The following is a 17,709-nucleotide window of genomic DNA, read 5'->3' as shown; positions in this document are numbered from 1 at the left end:
ATTTGTATTTACTTTACACAACAATGATCAGAGCTAGAAACTATTATCTCCATATAACAAAAGGGTAAACTGAGGAAGAGGAGGATTAATACAGCAAGTTAACAGCAGAGTTGGAGATCAAAAGCAGACAGTCTTGACTTCAGAACTCTCATTCCACTTTCCTTCTTTTCCTTTGCCTGGGTGCTCAGGTTCTGCATAGCATGTTCAGAAATGGACTAGTGTGGCTGACTGCAGAAGGGTAACTGGGTAGGCAGGGATCACATTGGTAGTTCTGGCTACTTCAGCAGTGATCCAGGGGATACTGTATGTGAAATCCTACCAATAATGAGAGTGTGACCATACCACTGGATGAGCACCCTGGAAATGTAGGACTTCTTAACAACAGAAGCTGTCTAAAATAGTAAGTATCAGAAGACAAGAAAAGAGTAACAGAAAATTGAAACTAGAGAAGACAATTTACCTGCCTCTTTCCTAGGACAGGATTTTTCTGCAGATCCCTAACAGACAATCATTTGGTCTCTTGAACTAAATTCCTGAAGTTGCCTCAACTGCTTTTTCCAGAATAATGTCCTGACTACCTTCCTAGTCACCCTCGGGCTGATCAATATGCCTCCCTAATGTGTGAAACCTGAAATTCAGCACTAAATCAGATGCTGGCTGATCCAAACCAGTGACAGTGAGCTCTCACTTTTTTAAGAGTGTATTCAAGCAGAGCCAGACGACAATCTGTCAGAGTTCCCATAGTGAAGATGAGAACTGTACTGGGAAGTTGGACTAGCTGTCATTTAAGTTCTTCTCCAAATAAGATTCTATGAATTCTAGATAAGCTACATGAACAGAGGTAAAATATGATTGATATTCTCCAGGCTCAGAGAGGATATTCTTCCAAAGTAACATATGTAGGCATCTTTAGGAAGGAATCGAAGGCATTTGAGAATTTGTAGAATTTATGAAATATCTTCTAAAACAAAGTTTCTGTATTTCAACTGTCTTTTATAATAAAAATTTATTTTTATATTGAAAATATAAAGGACTATCTTTAGTGTGTGTATTGGGAAGAGGAGAGGGGAAAGGAAATGAGCATACAAGAAAGAACAGGAAATCCACAGAGGAATCTTTGTGAGAATAAAGCTCTGAATGCCAACTTAATTCAATTTTAACTTAACGTTCTCATCATGGAAACTCCAAGGGGATTCTTCAACAGACAGAAATTTGTTTTCCTCTTTTCCAGCCTCAGATTTAGCAGAATTGAAATGTATACATGAAAATGAGTTTCTAGCTTCCTCTCATAGGGTTTGTATGGGAGGAAGAAAAAAACAGAATGCTTAGCACTCTCAGAAGGTGCAACATTAATTTTGCATTGTTTAATGAGAAACAGCTGGCAGACTTTATGGAAACCAGGTTTCATGTCTGATACGAACCTGATGTTTTATACCTTAAGCGGAAAAGTTTTCACACAACCCAAACCTCACATGAATCCCTTTTTACAGTTAATATTTACAGTCTTGGGTTTTTAAATCTAAACATCAAAGATTCTAACTAATGTTCAACAGATAGCTGGCTGATTCGTGAGACAGGACACAAGTCACACTGATTGGCATCTAAAGATCATTTGTGAGGGAATCATTCCACGTTAGATCCTTAGTCATTTTAACTGTGCAAACTGGGAGAAATTCCTCACAGCTCCTTCAATGATACAGTCCTTGTTGCTTCTGAGTTTGCATTTGTGAATCTGGCAGCCGAGAGTAGTCAGGAGCAGAGAGCTCTAGTTCTGTTCCCTGCCCATAGCCCCTTCCCCAATTCTAAGAGGTATTGAACCCTCTCTGAAACTAGGAGATGACTTTAATGGGCGTTTTTATGGTATTCAGAGTAGGGTTTTATCATGTTACTATCTTCAGAAAAGGAAAACCAATATATGAAACATTTTATATTTAGAGTTTGTCTATTTTCAAATTTGCTAATTTGGCTACCCAAACAGGCATTTCAAACAATTATGCATGGTATTCACAGTGTTTCCGAAGTTTTACTACTGATGCTATTCTTAGTAGAGAAAGATGTTTTCTTATTAGTCACTGAAAACAGTCTTTTGAAAAAAAGAATATTATGGGGATTCTTGATACTTCTTAGAAATTTTCTTTTATAATTCCAATTTAATTGAGCAAGCAAATAAATGGGTAACTATGCATGGGGCGGGGAGGAAGGAAGTAAGATTCCTGAGCAATTATTGTATTTCTTTAAAAAAAAAAGTAGTGACACAAAAATAACCAGGTGTTACAGACGGACTGAGTGTTTTGTGTCCACCCCGACCCCAGCAAATTCCTATGTTGAAGCCCTAACCCTAATGTGGCAGTATTTGAAGATAGGGCCTTTAGGAGTAGTTAGATTTGGATAAGGTCACAAAGTGGGGTCCTCACAATGGGGTTGGTGCCCAAGAGCTCAATTCCTCTTTCAGCAAGAAGGCAGCCCTCCCCAAGCCAGGAGGAGAGCCCTGCTGAGAAGCTGACTATGCTGGCACCCTGACCTTGGGACTTCCCAGCCTCCATCCAGAACTATGAGAAATAAATTTCTGTTGTTTAAGTCACCAGTCTATGGTATGGCAACCTGAGCTAAGATTTCAGGTAAGCAGTACAAAATGAATTAAAAAATTAACACTTTATATTGGTTTTGTATTATGGCCAGACCACAGTTCCTAATAATGCTAATTCAAAGCTACATACAATCTCAAAGTTCTTAAGTCCATGATTAACTCTTCACTTTTTGCTGCTTCTCATCAGGCCCGAAGTTTCTGAAATCAGACTTCTCTTTGCTCCTAAGCAAGCCTTTTTACCCACTAAGGTTCACCCTTTACTAAAAGGATTTGAGCCCTTTTCTGAATACTCTGTTAACTGAGGTTAACTGAATAGTTTAAGCCAAAGAGATCATATCAAATCATAATCATTATGGGACTGTTTTTAAATGTTTTTCTCGTGTACCAATGGATACAGAAAAATATGTTAATAACACTACCCACCATCCCACTCAACTGCAGAACTAGGACATCGGCAATACCACTGAAGCTACTTTCTGTGTTTCTTCCAGAACCTATTCCCTTGCCACTCTGCCAGATGGATGTTTTTCAAGTGAATGCTGCAGTTGTAATCTAGTGTACTCTATAAAGTTTGGTTTACTTGTAGAGGCAAAAAGAGCACTTTAAACTTAGACTCTTGCCATTTGAAAAGAATACACTTAAGTGTCACTTCTGTGGAGTGGCTCCTATAATTCAAATTTTAGTAATGAATCATACTCACAGCAAAACGATTTAGTACTCACTCCTTTTCTATCCCTCGACCAGTAACCAGTCTAATGTTGAAAACTGCAGCAAACATGCTTTTTGGATGCAAGTATAGGAGAAACCAAAGTGAGGAGGAGAGTGATTAAGCAGAGCTCAAATAAACTCCTGTGTTAGCACCTGCTTTTTAACACAGGTCCCTTTCGACTAAAAATTCTCTCCTCACAGAGAGAAACAGAGCACAGTTGGCATGGGTACTAATTACCCTCACCAGTAGAAATGTCATGCTTGACAAAATAGAGACTGTTTTAGTAGAAGCGATTCCCTAATGAAAAATAAAAAAGACATTTTCAAGCCCTTATTGTTACAAAATGAATATACACAGGCATAAAGATTTTATACAATATACTCCATCATAAGTAGGCAAGAAAACTTGCTCTAAGGGATTTCTGCATTACAGCAAGACATGCATTGCTCAGCAAGATGTACTTTAAAGAAGTGATTAGATTAGATATATAATTAAACGTAAAGTGCTTGAAGAGTTCCCTGATGCATTTGACCTTCCTGTAATCCCATGTAACATCTGAACTCTGGCGCATAAAAGTTGGATATTAAAAAGTGGTAAGACCTTTCATCTACCAGGCTTTGCCAAGAACAGAGGAGGATGATAAAGGCCACTAAAGGCCACCGAGAGCCAGGCATCGGCCCCCAGGTAATGCTAACACTTTCTTAAAGGGGAAAAAGGCTCTATGTAAACTTTATTCCAGATTCCAGGAGCGTCCTATCTCGTGTGACTCCATACACCTTTACATAATCCAATTCTATATTGCTGGTAATTACTACTAACTCTAATGAGAAATAAATAACAAAATACATTGCAATCTTAAAATGTTAGAGTTGAAAGGTGTTCTTTTTTTAATGTTTATTCATTTTTGAGGCAGAGAGAGACAGAGCATGAATGGGGGAGGGTCAGAGAGAGAGGGAGACATAGAATCGGAAGCAGGCTCCAGGCTCTGAGCTGTCAGCACAGAGCCTGATGCGGGGCTTGAACCCACAAACCATGAGACCATGACCTGATTTGAAGTCAGATGCTTAACCAACTGACCTACCCAGACACCTCTAGAGTTGAAAGGTATTTTATAACTCATGTGTCCCAAATCCTTCATTTTATAGGCTAAAAAATGGAGAACTCGGAGGCATGACAAAATTTGCCTCATAGGAATTTTAACTTAAAAGTTAGTAATAATTTTACCTTAAAACTTGGGTCTTCTAGCTTCCAACTCCTGTTTTTTCCCCTGAGACTATGACCACAAAAGATGTACATGAAATTACTTTCTTGCACTCTGAGGGGGAAAAGAATCATAAACTGCAAGATATAATTCAAAATCATCTTTATAGCTAAAGAAATAAATATATTTGGAGATTTATCTTTAAATCTTCACGGACTCTTCCACACAGCTATGAAACAGCCGTTTTCAGTAATCTACATGAGAAAAGATGCAACCTTCTTGCCCAGCAGATAACAAGCATTGAGTTATTATTTTCTTACAGTAGGGGTATATCGGTTATCTTTTACTAGGTAACAAAACCCCCCCAGCTGGTGGCTTACGCAGGTGGCTCTTCTACTCTGTGTGGCACAGGCTGGGGTGCTGAGGTGGCTGATGTCACCTGGAGGCTACTAAACAGGGAGCTCAACTGAGGTTACAAGGCCTGGGACGCCTGGACAATGAGCTGTTTGTTTAGAGGCTTCCCTGAGCTCAAGTGGGTCTCTGGCTGGAGGCCTCCGCACGGCTACCTGGGCTGCCTCATGGCATGGCAGCCGGGTTCAAAGAGGGAGGAGCATTCCAGAAGCAGGGAACTGGCAAGCGGCCAGGATACCTCAGGGGCTAGTCCCAGAAGAGGCAGAGCAATCCTTCTGCTTCATTTTATGCATCGAAGCAGTCCCGGGTTTAGCTCAAAGTCAGCGTAAGAAGGAACTCGGCCAAAGCATAAATAATGAAAGGCACGGTTTCACTGAGGGGTCTTCAGAGTAATAATCTACCATATAAAGGCTGTTTAAATCCTGGTCAAACCTGATATTTGGTGGAGACTTACAGTGAGGGAGGGAGCTGTTAAACAAGAATACGGAGAAATTCTATACTACAATACGACAAAGGTATACAACCCTAAGCACTCCCATATAAATACAAAAGAAAGTTCTCTGTGCTTCACTGGATGTGCTCTATGCAATTCAAATGAATACTGTGGCATTATTTTCAGCCAGATATTAATTTTTCACAAATATAGTCTTAAAATGATTATATAGAGCTCAAAAACATATTTCTGAATTTACAAACTGTTAATATAAACAAATTTATTTATTAAGTGTGAGGTTTTCGGAGGGTGGTGAAGACGGAGCTCCTAAAGAATTAATTCAATCATATGCTCTGTAGATTACCTGGTAACGTACAATATCCAAATGATATCTGGGACTGAGCTTGGATAATAAAGACAATTTCTGTGGTGGAGTGGAGAATGTTGGGATACTCAAAACTATATATATGTCCATTCTAAATATGTCCAAAGTCTTCAAAAAATGTTTCAAAGGAGTAGGGATCTAATTTACTGACGTTCTACTAAGTTACTACTAAGTTACTATGATGGCATAACTTCATCCTCTCAACTACCTTGTGGAATGAGTACGATTATCTCCATTTACACATGAGTACATTGAAAACTACAGAGCCATAGTCACACTTAGAAAGTGCAACAGCGGAGAAGAGAACCCAATCTGTCCGACCTTACAGCCTATTTGCTCTTTCTTTTTTTAAAAAATTTTTTTGATGTTTACTTTTGAGAGAGAGAGAGAGAGAGAGAGAGAGAGAGAGAGAGAGAGACAGAGCTCGAGAGGGGAAGGGCCAGAAAGAGAGGGAGACACAGAATCTGAAGCAGGCTCCAGGCTCCGAGCTGTCAGCACACAGCCCGACGCGGGGCTCGAACTCACGGACCGCGAGATCATGACCTGAGCCAAAGTCAGATGCTTAACTGACTGAGCCACCCAGGCGCCCCCCCCTTTTTTTAATGTTTATTTATTTTTCAGAGAGAGAGAGACAGAGCTCGAGAGGGGAAGGGCCAGAGAGAGAGAGGGTAGTTTTGCTCTTTCAACTAAATAATTTTTTTTATGGTATCTTCAAGGGATGGCATTAAATTCTACTTTATTTCTGACTGATCACTATTAAAAAATAGTTTTTAAACACTTTACTTTTCTCTGTTTCCAGAATCTTTCTCCTTATTAACTGTTTTATGGAGGCAAACATTTACACAGTAGAAATGTGACATTTAAAGATATCCTTCAGTTAATCTTTCTGAGTTTAAATCATGCTCCTCCAACTGCCTGTTCATCTATATCTGTGGTTTCTGAGAAGAGGATCCATGTCTAAAAACCAATGCTTTAAAATAAAAGTCCCCCCCCCAACAAAACCCACCCACCTTACATCTACACTTTATAATTGTACCACAGCAAAAGGAATCATACATTTTTTTAAGAGGATTAACTTCAACATACTGGATAATGTCTGCTTTTTTTTTTTTTTAAGTTTATTTATCTTGAGAGAGAGGGAGAAAAGGCACGAGCAGGGGAGAGGCAGAGAGAGAGGAGAGAAGGAGAATCGAAAGCAGGCTCCACACTGCCAGTGCAGAGCCCGATGTGGGGCTTGAACTCACAAACTGTGAGATCATGACCTGAGATGAAGTCAGATGCCTAAGAGACTGAGTCACCTCGGCGCCCCACAAAGGAGGCCGCAAGGGAGCATGACCTTTTTTTTTTTAATGTTTCATACTGGATGATGTCTTAATCATTCTATAAGTTGTCGAGTTCCTTCTGAACCATTACCGTTAAACACATATTTCTCTCCCATGACACTTGGCACAGTGACCTATAGGCTGTAAGTACTAAGTGCTGGCCTAATGGGTGAAAGGAGCACAAAGAAACCTGAAATACCAGAAATTATATTGAATACTTTATAAAAATAAATTACCAGTCAAATATTAGTTACTTTCATTATTTGGTGACATACAATCATAGCAGCATTAGGCACCATACATGCATGCAAAGATATATATTCCTATTTAGGAATACATACAGTAATGCTCAACTCTATTCCCTTGTTATAAGGAGGAGATGAATGTAGGACATTTATTTTGGAAGGGGATAGGCAGACAAGAAAGGGAAATGATACAAGAAGGACCAAAGAGAACTCTGAAGAGGGCTGAGTACGGGAATAATTTGAGATGTATTCAAATATTTTTTATTCATTGTCTAAAAGTATCCTTATGAGAATTAATACTGAAAAACAAGAGACCACGGCCACCTTAAAGTTACAGGTAAACGATTATTTGGCTAATTGCTAATAAAACACCTCCACAGAAAATACTGTAAAGGGAGATTAAAGAACAACAAATCTAAGCTTGAAAACCTAGGAAAAAAGAATTCTAGAAAGGGAACAGTATCTAGTTGCATTTCACTGTAGTTCAAAATAAGGAATTGTAGAATGTTCTGTCTAGTCATAATGGGTAGGAGATTGAAGAGTAAGTTATACCTATGCCCCTATGTTTCTAAAGTGGCCATCATTTGAACGTGTATGTAAGTGTATAAAAGTGGCATTTTAGAACAAAAAATTACAAAAAAAATTTTGTCTTTGATTTTTGGGGAAAAAAACAACTGGAAATTTCTAGAGTAGCTAAGCTCCACTTTGATTTACATGAAAAATAAAAGCATAAATAACAACATAAATTACTTAAAACCTTATTGGTACTTCACTATTTTCAGAATTCTACAGGTTAGAAAAACAAATGTCCATGGGAAATAAAAACACAAACGACTCGTATATTACCTAATTAGATAATCACCAAGTGACAGTATAGAATTAAGAGGGTTTTGAAAAGTTACATTGTCACTGTATAACCCCATGTACTGCATTAAAGAGGAATGCTGTAGTCTAAAACCCCCGCATATATCCAAGGCAAATTCTCCACCTACCAGTTAACGTATAAGGAACATTTCTTTTCTAAAAACATTATGAAATTGACATTTCCATGGGCTTTTTAAATTTACAAACCAGGAATCATAGTAAAAACAGAGACAGGCAAGGATTCAGTTAAGCATTAATACAGTCATTTAGAAACCCGCTAAAAATAAGTTTGATTCAGTATTGTGCTCTAACATGCAAATTCAAGAAATAAAACTTTATATACCTAACTTACTATATATGTAAAGTACCTTTATCCTTTTATTGTTAATATACAATCTAATTTCCTAATTGTAGATAAACACAGGCAAATGGCCTGAAAAAATACTAAATACCTAAGACAGACTTGTAATTTCACAGCTAGATTTCCTTACACATTTTCTTGACAACAATAACAAGAAAACAAAAGATACTGTCATAACTAAAGGACCTTATCCCAATCTCCATCAGCACCCAGAATATTTGCCACTTTATGGCTTTACCGTAGCTGGCACATTTAATAAGAACTATTCTGTGCCATAAATAAGGGTAATATGTAAATATGAATACAATTAAATTTTAATTATGAAATTTTATTTACATTTTGCATACTGATGAACAATTGTGACTGATTTTTTATGTTATATGCATAGCACGAAAACCTAATAAATGCTTACATCTAATTTTCTTTTTCTATCTAATTTGAGCAAACTAATAATATAAAAAAGTATAGGAGCCCATTTTGGAGAATTATTACATTATTTATATGGTATGAATCCTACAGCAAAATCACAATGTATGAAACACGTTCTTAACAATGTGCTATACATTAAAATATAGCTTTCCTTCATGATATAATAAATCAAAAATAAATTAGTAAAATAATACTAGTAATAACATATAATAATGGAAAATATAAAATCTTCTATTCACACACTTCTGAGTTCATTTTCTAAATGGAAAAGAGCACAGATGATTTTTCAGTCAGAGGATAAAATTATGTTTATTAGGGAGCATAGTCATATCCTAAGATTCTGGCTACTTGCAAGGTACCAGGCTTGGTCCAGGGCAAAATACAAAGAGCTAATGGATGAATAGAGGAAAAAACTCTGTGGTAAATGCCATCCATAGAATAATACAGAAAGGGAGCCCCAGGAATTTGGGTAAGGAATATACCGGTTCCAGCTAAAGGAATGAGGGAAGTGTATTCTCCTTTGGGGAGAAGGGAAAAATAAAGGAGTTTATATAGTTAGGCAGGGAGTGAGGCAGGGAGAAGAGGTAATTTGTTAATTATCAGTGTTCGTGCTCCTTAATTATTTGACTTATTGAGCTACAAATGGGGCTGGTAAGGTATAAGGCTGACGATGGGAGAATGAGGCTGGAATAGAAATCGGCTCCTGCTAGAGCCATCTCACATAAAGTCTGTAATATTAAAACGACTATGGAAACTGAAGCAGGCTGGGCTCTAGACGAGCTCTACCTAAAGACAGAGCTACACTCACCATAGTTGAGAAGGCCCTCTTCTGCACACTGATAAAAGTCACTTTATTTACTGAGAGGATCCAAACAAAATCTGGAGCTCCAAGTAACTCAAGAATGTTAAAATCCCCAAAGCAACTTCAAAATTGAAGGGAAAAAATGAGCAGTTATCATTTAAAACCGTCTCCCAAAAGTCATTACAAATACTGAGTAAATCTCTGCTAGTTTATAGCTTGATATATGTATAATAATTTAACCTTCCATTAAAGTAGAAGTCTGTCCCCAGATTATCCAGAGAAACTGAATGCTCAATAGGCCACTTGAAATAATATACAAACCACCTATAATAACAAATAACATATATTCTGTGGAGAGGATTCGGTTCCTTGCCACTATTATATGGGTTTCATTGGAATGGAAAAATGTGTAGAGGCACTATAAAGACACTATATATATCTAAGGGGTGTACCGTCCATCCTGATATTTCCCATAGCACATTTTCACTATAAAATAATTTCAAAGAAACTAATTCTTTAAATATTAGACACAAATGATGTTCCTCAATATTCACAGTGTAACTTCAAAAATATTTTACATTTTTAAAATACAAAAGTTATCCTTAATCATTAAAATATGAGCTGTCATTTTAACCAAGGCTTTACAATACAGAGTGTTTTATTTTTCAATATCTATTAGGCAAATCCCTGCAAAACTTTGCAGTCAATTACCAAAGGCTGTGAAGGGATACATTTCGGCCCATACTCGGCAAGAATGCAGAGCATGTAATGAAGACTCAGCTGTACATTTATACATACCTTACATTCGTAGCAACTGTAAATTAATGCAGAATATTTCTCTCATCTTTAGTCTATTTTCTTTCAACAGACCATGATAAAAACTTAGCCAATAATAAAAAAAAAAAAAAACAAGCAAAAAAGCAGTGCTGTTACATATCTAAAAACTGTTAGCATTTTCTCAGCTTTAAATGGAAAAAGTGTTGGTATCTAGCAAGCAAATCTTCCGCTGCCAAATAGGAGATCAAAAATGCAAATATCCAAACAAAGACAGGTAAAAATAGGACATAAACAAATATTTCCAATTTCCAAGATCATACATAAAAAATAATATATGTTGCTATAATTTTAATCACCGACAAAGCTGCAGTTCTATTTAACAAACAACTTTCAGTGTCTGACATTTAAGAGGAAAGGCTTTAAAACCCATGCTTCACCAGTTCTATGAATATGTCACAACTGCCAATAACAGATACAGCAGCATTTCATTTTATGGTGAAAAGATGCCAGTAAAAATAGTTGTATGTACATATGTACATATATGTGTGTATACACATATATGCCGACTTCAAAATTTTTCAGTATAAAGCAAGAAGAAATTATTGAAGGGGGATATTAAAGAACTTACCTTTCGCCCATCACTTGCATGGCAATTCACATTTAGAGGAGTCAGTAAAGCCATTAGTTTTTCTTCATTACCACTCCTGTAAAAAGGTAGTAAGTCAATTCCTATGATATTATAGAGCTTCTTATGAATATTTATGGATATTTTTCAGAAGAGTGGAAAATAATATAGGCTTGCTTTGATTTCCTGTATATGGTTCTCAATGACTCTCTTTTGGTAGACTGAATTAAATCAACACATTCCTAATTAATTCCTGTGAATCATCATACAGCGGTACATCTTGGATAGTACATCTTTCTACATTTTTAATGGTTTTATTTATCTGCATCAAGTCACCTTCTTAATTACAAACAAACTTTATTTTGATAAGTGCTCTAAAACACTGGGCTTAAAAATACATACAAAATGATGAACAAAGCTAACTAATTAAATTATAAATGACCAAGAACAAAAGAAAATGGATGAGAATTTTAACATTTACTTTATACTCCCCAGACAAGCTTTGCTAGAAAAATTTTCTGAGAAAAATGAAGAGATAGGTTTTTAAATACTCCACGAAGATCATCCGAAAAGCTGGGCAACTAAGGTCTGCAGGTACCCTGAGAAATGTTCCAAATAAAATTAACCTTGTAATCTTTGCCATGTTGCACAACTCTATCATTTAATAAACATCATGTAAAACAAAGTATATAGAGATTGAGTATAGGGTCTCAGCCGCATTATCACGTAAAATCCAAGCGAGACAATAACATGTTATAATTTTTATAGTCCTCCACCTGCCCTCCCCCTTTTCTCCCTTACATGCATTATACTCACTTAAAATGAATGGAATCACTTACCTAGCAGCTTCTAGGAGTTCGTCTTTCTTGTATTCACCTAGATGATTGCAAAATATCATGCTGTTAGCATTTGGCAGAAGACAGATTAAGAAATGCAGTAGGCAGCAAATAGAGAATTAAATAGAGAAGAACAGAAAAAGAGAGTCCACACCCCGCTGGGTGATGGAGCCGTGACGTTAGCCAGCTTGTGAAGGCAGCATCACCAGTGCCTTGGAGACGGGCAGCAAATTGACGCAGCTTCTTGTCCAATCCTCAGATGAAATAGCTTTCTTCAGACAACCAATGAATGCTAAATCTCGTGTCCAGAAACACATTCCCTCTGATAACAGCATGCCAGCTGAAGACAATGTCCCCTCCCCCCTTTCCTATTCAGGCTGTCACAGTATACTTGTGAAGCATAATACATTCTGAGACAAAAGCAAAATAATGTGGCTCTTTAAAGGTACAAATTACTAGCCTTCAAAAAAAAACCTCAGTTTTATTTGTAATGACATGGAAAGTTTTTTTTTTTTAATTAATTACCGTTGCTGAGCATTATAGCAGTAGAAAAAAACACATCAGCATCATGAAGCTTTTGCCTCAATAGGGTAGGTCTGTAGACTAGAAATACGTGAACTCCGTACCAAATGCTACGAACCTCTTGGAGGCAGTGCTCCAAAAACCCAAACAGTGAATACAGTCTTAGATGACAAAAATATTCTAGCATGCTGCAATCTTCAGACTTTACACAAATTCAATACCAAATTTTAGTAAACAAGAAACCCTTAAAATTATTTTTAAAAAGGAGGCTGGGGTCTCTGAGAGTAAGCAGATAGCCAACTATTGAGACGTGGACAATTTTGCTCCCTTCTATTTTTTAAAAATTTCGCAGACTGAAAAACAGGTATATAATTTCAAACCTTTGATACACATTCCTTAGAGTATGCAAGATCTAACAAACAAGCTGCTTCTGCAAACTCAGTTGAAGGACAAAGAATTTTAACAATACAGTGTTTGTTTATTCAATAAATAAAAAGAAGAGCCAGGACTATGATTCAGCTATAATGTGCTGAGTCAGTTTGCTATATCATTAGAGAAATAATTATACAAAATGTCTAAGCAAATAATTACATGAAAGCAAATATTAACCATACATAGAAGAAATAAAATTTTAGATTAAACGAAAATGTTACAATTCTATTAAGAAATAAGCTTAAATTATTTTAAACATCTTATCATTTATAAATATGGATTTCTTTGCATTTTGTTTCTGTTTTGTAACAGAATGCAGAATATTGATGCAAATACTCAAAAGACACCTAAGGACAACCAAGTACACGCTTAAATTCTATAGCCCATCACTGGCAAATATTCTTTTGGTTCAAACTTTGTCTTGCTTCTCATATTAAGATTACATTAAAATCTAGAAACTGTAAACAGTTATTTTCAAATAAGGAAGAAGTTATTAAATATCTATTCCCTCCTAAGGAAATTTTATATACCACTAAAGTCACAGATTCAACAATCTACATGGATAAGCTACAATGCATCATTCATCATAGAGTTGGTCTTTCCAATTTCCCATATATTGTATTCCACATTCTTTGGCTAATTGACAGTGTTAAGATTTATATTACTGTATCTCCTAGCCAATAGGTTCTTGTCTTCCCAAAGCCAAAGACCTACCTTTACTACACATTTTAGGTGGCAATATGGAAGTGAGTGAGTCAATTTAAAAGCTCCTTGTGAGGAATATGACATAAACCATACTCTCAGATGCCTTAAGGATCAGGGGCAAAGTAAGTCAAATTATGAGATTATCTCTAGAAGTCATTCAGTCAGTCAACAAACATTTATTTGAAAATGCCAGATTCAGACCCACAAAAGACCCCAGTATCATCTCTGAACTCAAGGAGTATTGGTCTCTTAAGTGAGCCAGACAAACATAAGGTCCCAGTAGAGTATGAAAAGAATCTTGTGAAAGTCATAAACAGCTTAAAGGCTGGTCTGACTGAGATTAGTAAGAGGCAGGGTAATTGTGGCTCAAGGAAGGTTTCCTGGAAGAAGGGAAATGTACGCAGAGTTTTGAAGGAAGAGCAAGCAATTCTCAGGTAAAATGAAAAAAGGGTGAAGGAGAAGCAGGCAACCAGTGTAAAACAGAAACAAAAATCAATAGGAAGGGAAACAGTAGCTCTGTAAGTCTGAAACCACACTCACACTGCAGGGGAATGGGTAGGGAAGGAACAGATCATGAACGGCTCTCTAAGAAGTTTGAACTTTACTCCAAAAATAATGAGGAAATATGGAAATATCTCAACAAGAGGAGTACGAAGTATATTTAAAGACCTGTAAGTTTTGTAATAATATAAAATATCTCCAGACTCTACTTCTGTGAACTGTTGTCGGGGAGAAAAGTGGCCTAAGAGGTAGGGGGTGGGGAGGGACAATGAATTCTGACATAGTTTATGTTTTGGGGCCAGTGTAAATTCCCTGATTGACGGTCACAACACATGAAAATTGGGAATTGAAGTAGCTACCATTGAAAGCTGAGTTGTAGTGAAACAAGACTCTAATAAGCTAGATAATAAGAGTGCAAAGTATTTAGGATTTTCAAAGTTCAAATCAGTCTACCCACATAAACTTCTCATCAAGTATTGCTTATGAATGTTTTCTCCAAAAGGCGCATTTTTTTTTTTTTTTTACAAAAAGGTTATTCCTGCATGGATAAGATGATAATAAACCAAAGCTCTCTAAAGGAACCATATAAGTGCACCCGACAGAGTCAGGCACAGGTATTACAAATGACTTTCTACTTTTACTTTTAGAGGCTCTAGTACTTTAATCAGCTTTTCTGCAATACATTCCAACATCCACTATCTGGTGCCCAAGGACCATAATCCATAAACAGCTGAAGCTGTTTTTCAAATGCTACATCTCAGGAACAACGAGCAGTGAATTTAGAATCCCTTGTACATTCTGACAACAAATCTGAGCTACTTACTTACCAGCCAAACCACTGGTTTGGTGTCATTTTTGCAAAGAATCTGAGAACATTCTGGCTGGGACTATATGGTGCTCTATGGAGCATTTATATTCTTTAATAACATCCAGATAAAGGCTAACAATAGATCAGCCGGAAAGGAAACTAGGCAATTACAGTCAAGATAATAGCAGCCAGGAATGCTGAAAACAGACAGCTTAAAATATTTTTCTTTGATTAGAATAAAATAAGTGGGATTAAAAAAATAAGCAAGCCACAAAGTTTACTTTTCAAAGTCTGAACTGCTTTTTCTTTTTAGTACACTAATGTCAGTATACAGGTAAAAATAAATACACACACACACACAAACAAGTATACACACACAGGAGGTGTGAGTCAATGTGTTAAAAAGAAAGGTTTAAAAAAAGGTTAAAAAATAACGGTCAAAATAGGTTAAAAATGAAACTCCCTTTTATTTCTCTGAGGTAGTTAGAAAAAAAAACTTCTCTTTTCACTTAGTATGAAGGCAAAATTACCTTTTGAATAAAAATGAAGAAAACTTACATCAATAAATAGGAGTCCTAATTATTGACATCTCAATTTCGACATTTAAAAGCGCTTTTGCCTCTTTCTTTAGCAAGTGAAAGAATCAAAGGAGACTTAGTTTTGTAAAAATGAGTCATTTGGCTTTGTTGAGGGGAAATAGCATGGAAAGATTATGAACACAGAATCACAAATTCTTAGAGCAATGAGGGACCAAAAAAGAATTACGACTTTTGTCTACTTTGAAGCCATTCACAATATATGCCTATGGTAACATCTTCTTAGATGCAATGAGGGAAATGGAGTTTGAAAGTCACCTTTCTTCTGTCACCTCACCTCCAATTTCAGAATTGTTCTCCTAAGGGATCATCTGCAACATACTCATTTACAGTTAATGAAATTGACACCGAGGCAGTTAAATGAATTGTCTAAGGTTTTACTGAACATTATTCATGATCAGCCAGGCCCTGAAAAAAGCTAATATGTAAGCACAAACTAACCAAGCCTGAGCTCTACAAGATGATGTAAACCAAAGAGTAACAAAACAGTAATGGCAATAAGACAATTTTAAAAATAGTTAACAATAACTAGCTTTAAATAGGTTAAACCTATTTATATTATTTAAGCTAAATATTTCCATCAAAACCATTTTAAAGCATTAGAACTCTCATATGAGCTTGTAAACATGGGCAAAAAAAAAAAAAAAGTATACAGGGCTTAACCTTTTTAGTTTGTTTTAACATTTTGGACCAAGGGAGTAGGAATGAGAAAAATTCATTCCAGGTCTATTCAAATGATCAATGCTTTCTGCATTTCCATTAACATGCTTAATTCCTCCTGCTTTAGATACCTCAGGGAAGGGCTATGTAAAGACTTTAATCAATCATCTCAGTTATCAGGTGTAGGGACCCTTGCGCTGCTGAGTGCTAAATAGTACCATGAATTGATAATTCTTATAGAGATACTTTCTCATCAAGGTACCAGCAAATATAAGAGATTAACTGATTCTTGTAGCTAAAATGACAGCCTACATGGGGAATAAAACATTAATTTAGGTGACAAACTCCATTGTATTTTCACTAATAGCTTTGAAAATTCAGAACTAACTATGTAGCTGTGGAAGGAATTTCATTAAAGCACTGGGAAATAATCTCATCTCAAGAAGCTTAAAGCTACAGGTCTTCCACCAAAAGCAATTTGCAGATAGACTGGTATTCTACTTTAATAAACAATGGCTCCAGGAGTTCTTGAATTCTTTTTTCTCTCTGAAATCTTTCCTAAATATTTTCAGGACAACTGGAGAAAAACTATGACCTTGTAAGAGCTCTCCACGCCTTCCTCCTACTTCTGAATCTTATCAGTCTTCCCACTCATTCTGATACTGGAGTCAAAGTCCATACCATTAATTAAGTCTAGAATCATGGTCAAACTACACACTCCACCTCCATTCTAAACACAGAATAATGTGGGGCTTTCAAATTCCAGGCTTGAACAGAGAATTGTTCTAGTGGAGATCCTTTTATTTTCTTTTGCTTCCTACAACTCGGACCTTTTAATTAGTCAACATTAGCTAACATTAAACATCGCCTGCACTACCACACCAAAGTCCATACCAAAGGTCCATACCAGAGGACCTCAAAGCCGTGCTGTCCTATACAGTACACGGCACTCTCTCATAGCTATTTACTTTCACGGACATTCACATTATACAAAAACAAAAACTGTTCATCAGTTGCACTAGCCTTATTTCAAGTTTTTCAATAGGCACATGTGGCTATTGTCTCCTCCAGCAGACGGTGCAGAGAGAACATTAGAACAGTTAAACATTTTTTGGATCATGCTACTCTAGGGTTTTTATTGACTATTTAAGAAGTCATCTTAAAAAAACAAAAAAGAAGTCATCTTTTACTTTAATAAGCTACTTTCCATATTATTCTTACTATTAATTTGTCAATGCCAAAACTCTGTAAACTTTTTTTCCCCTATTAAATATTAAACAACTTCTTCATCAGTATGAAATATAGGGGAAGACACTGAACTGTATGAAAAAAGATCTGGAGTGGATTCTACCTCTGCCATCAATTTACTTGTGTGACCTCGGGAAAGTCACTCTATATTCTAGGGACCTTCTTCTATTTTATTGCCATCTGGAAAGGGAAGGTGAAGGGTTCAATGATTTCGGGTTTCAGCTGTAAAATTCTCATCCTGTATTTGATT

At 36.4% G+C, this 17,709-nt stretch overlaps 1 protein-coding gene across 1 annotated transcript in view; it reads right to left on the bottom strand.

Annotated features, from left to right (window-relative positions):
* Positions 1–17,709, bottom strand: part of TNKS (tankyrase) — a 215,073-nt gene that overhangs the window by 92,472 nt on the left and 104,892 nt on the right. The window contains exons 4-5 of the mRNA XM_015082858.3: positions 11,991–12,027; positions 11,155–11,230 (exon numbers count right to left, since the gene is read on the bottom strand). Coding sequence (XP_014938344.2) covers positions 11,155–11,230; positions 11,991–12,027 — 113 coding nt within the window. The remainder of the gene's footprint in view (positions 1–11,154; positions 11,231–11,990; positions 12,028–17,709) is intronic.

The sequence above is a fragment of the Acinonyx jubatus genome, chromosome B1 (genome assembly GCF_027475565.1).
Source record: "Acinonyx jubatus isolate Ajub_Pintada_27869175 chromosome B1, VMU_Ajub_asm_v1.0, whole genome shotgun sequence".
NCBI classification, from domain to species: Eukaryota; Metazoa; Chordata; class Mammalia; order Carnivora; family Felidae; genus Acinonyx; species Acinonyx jubatus.
This window is presented reverse-complemented; position numbering and strand designations above follow the sequence as displayed.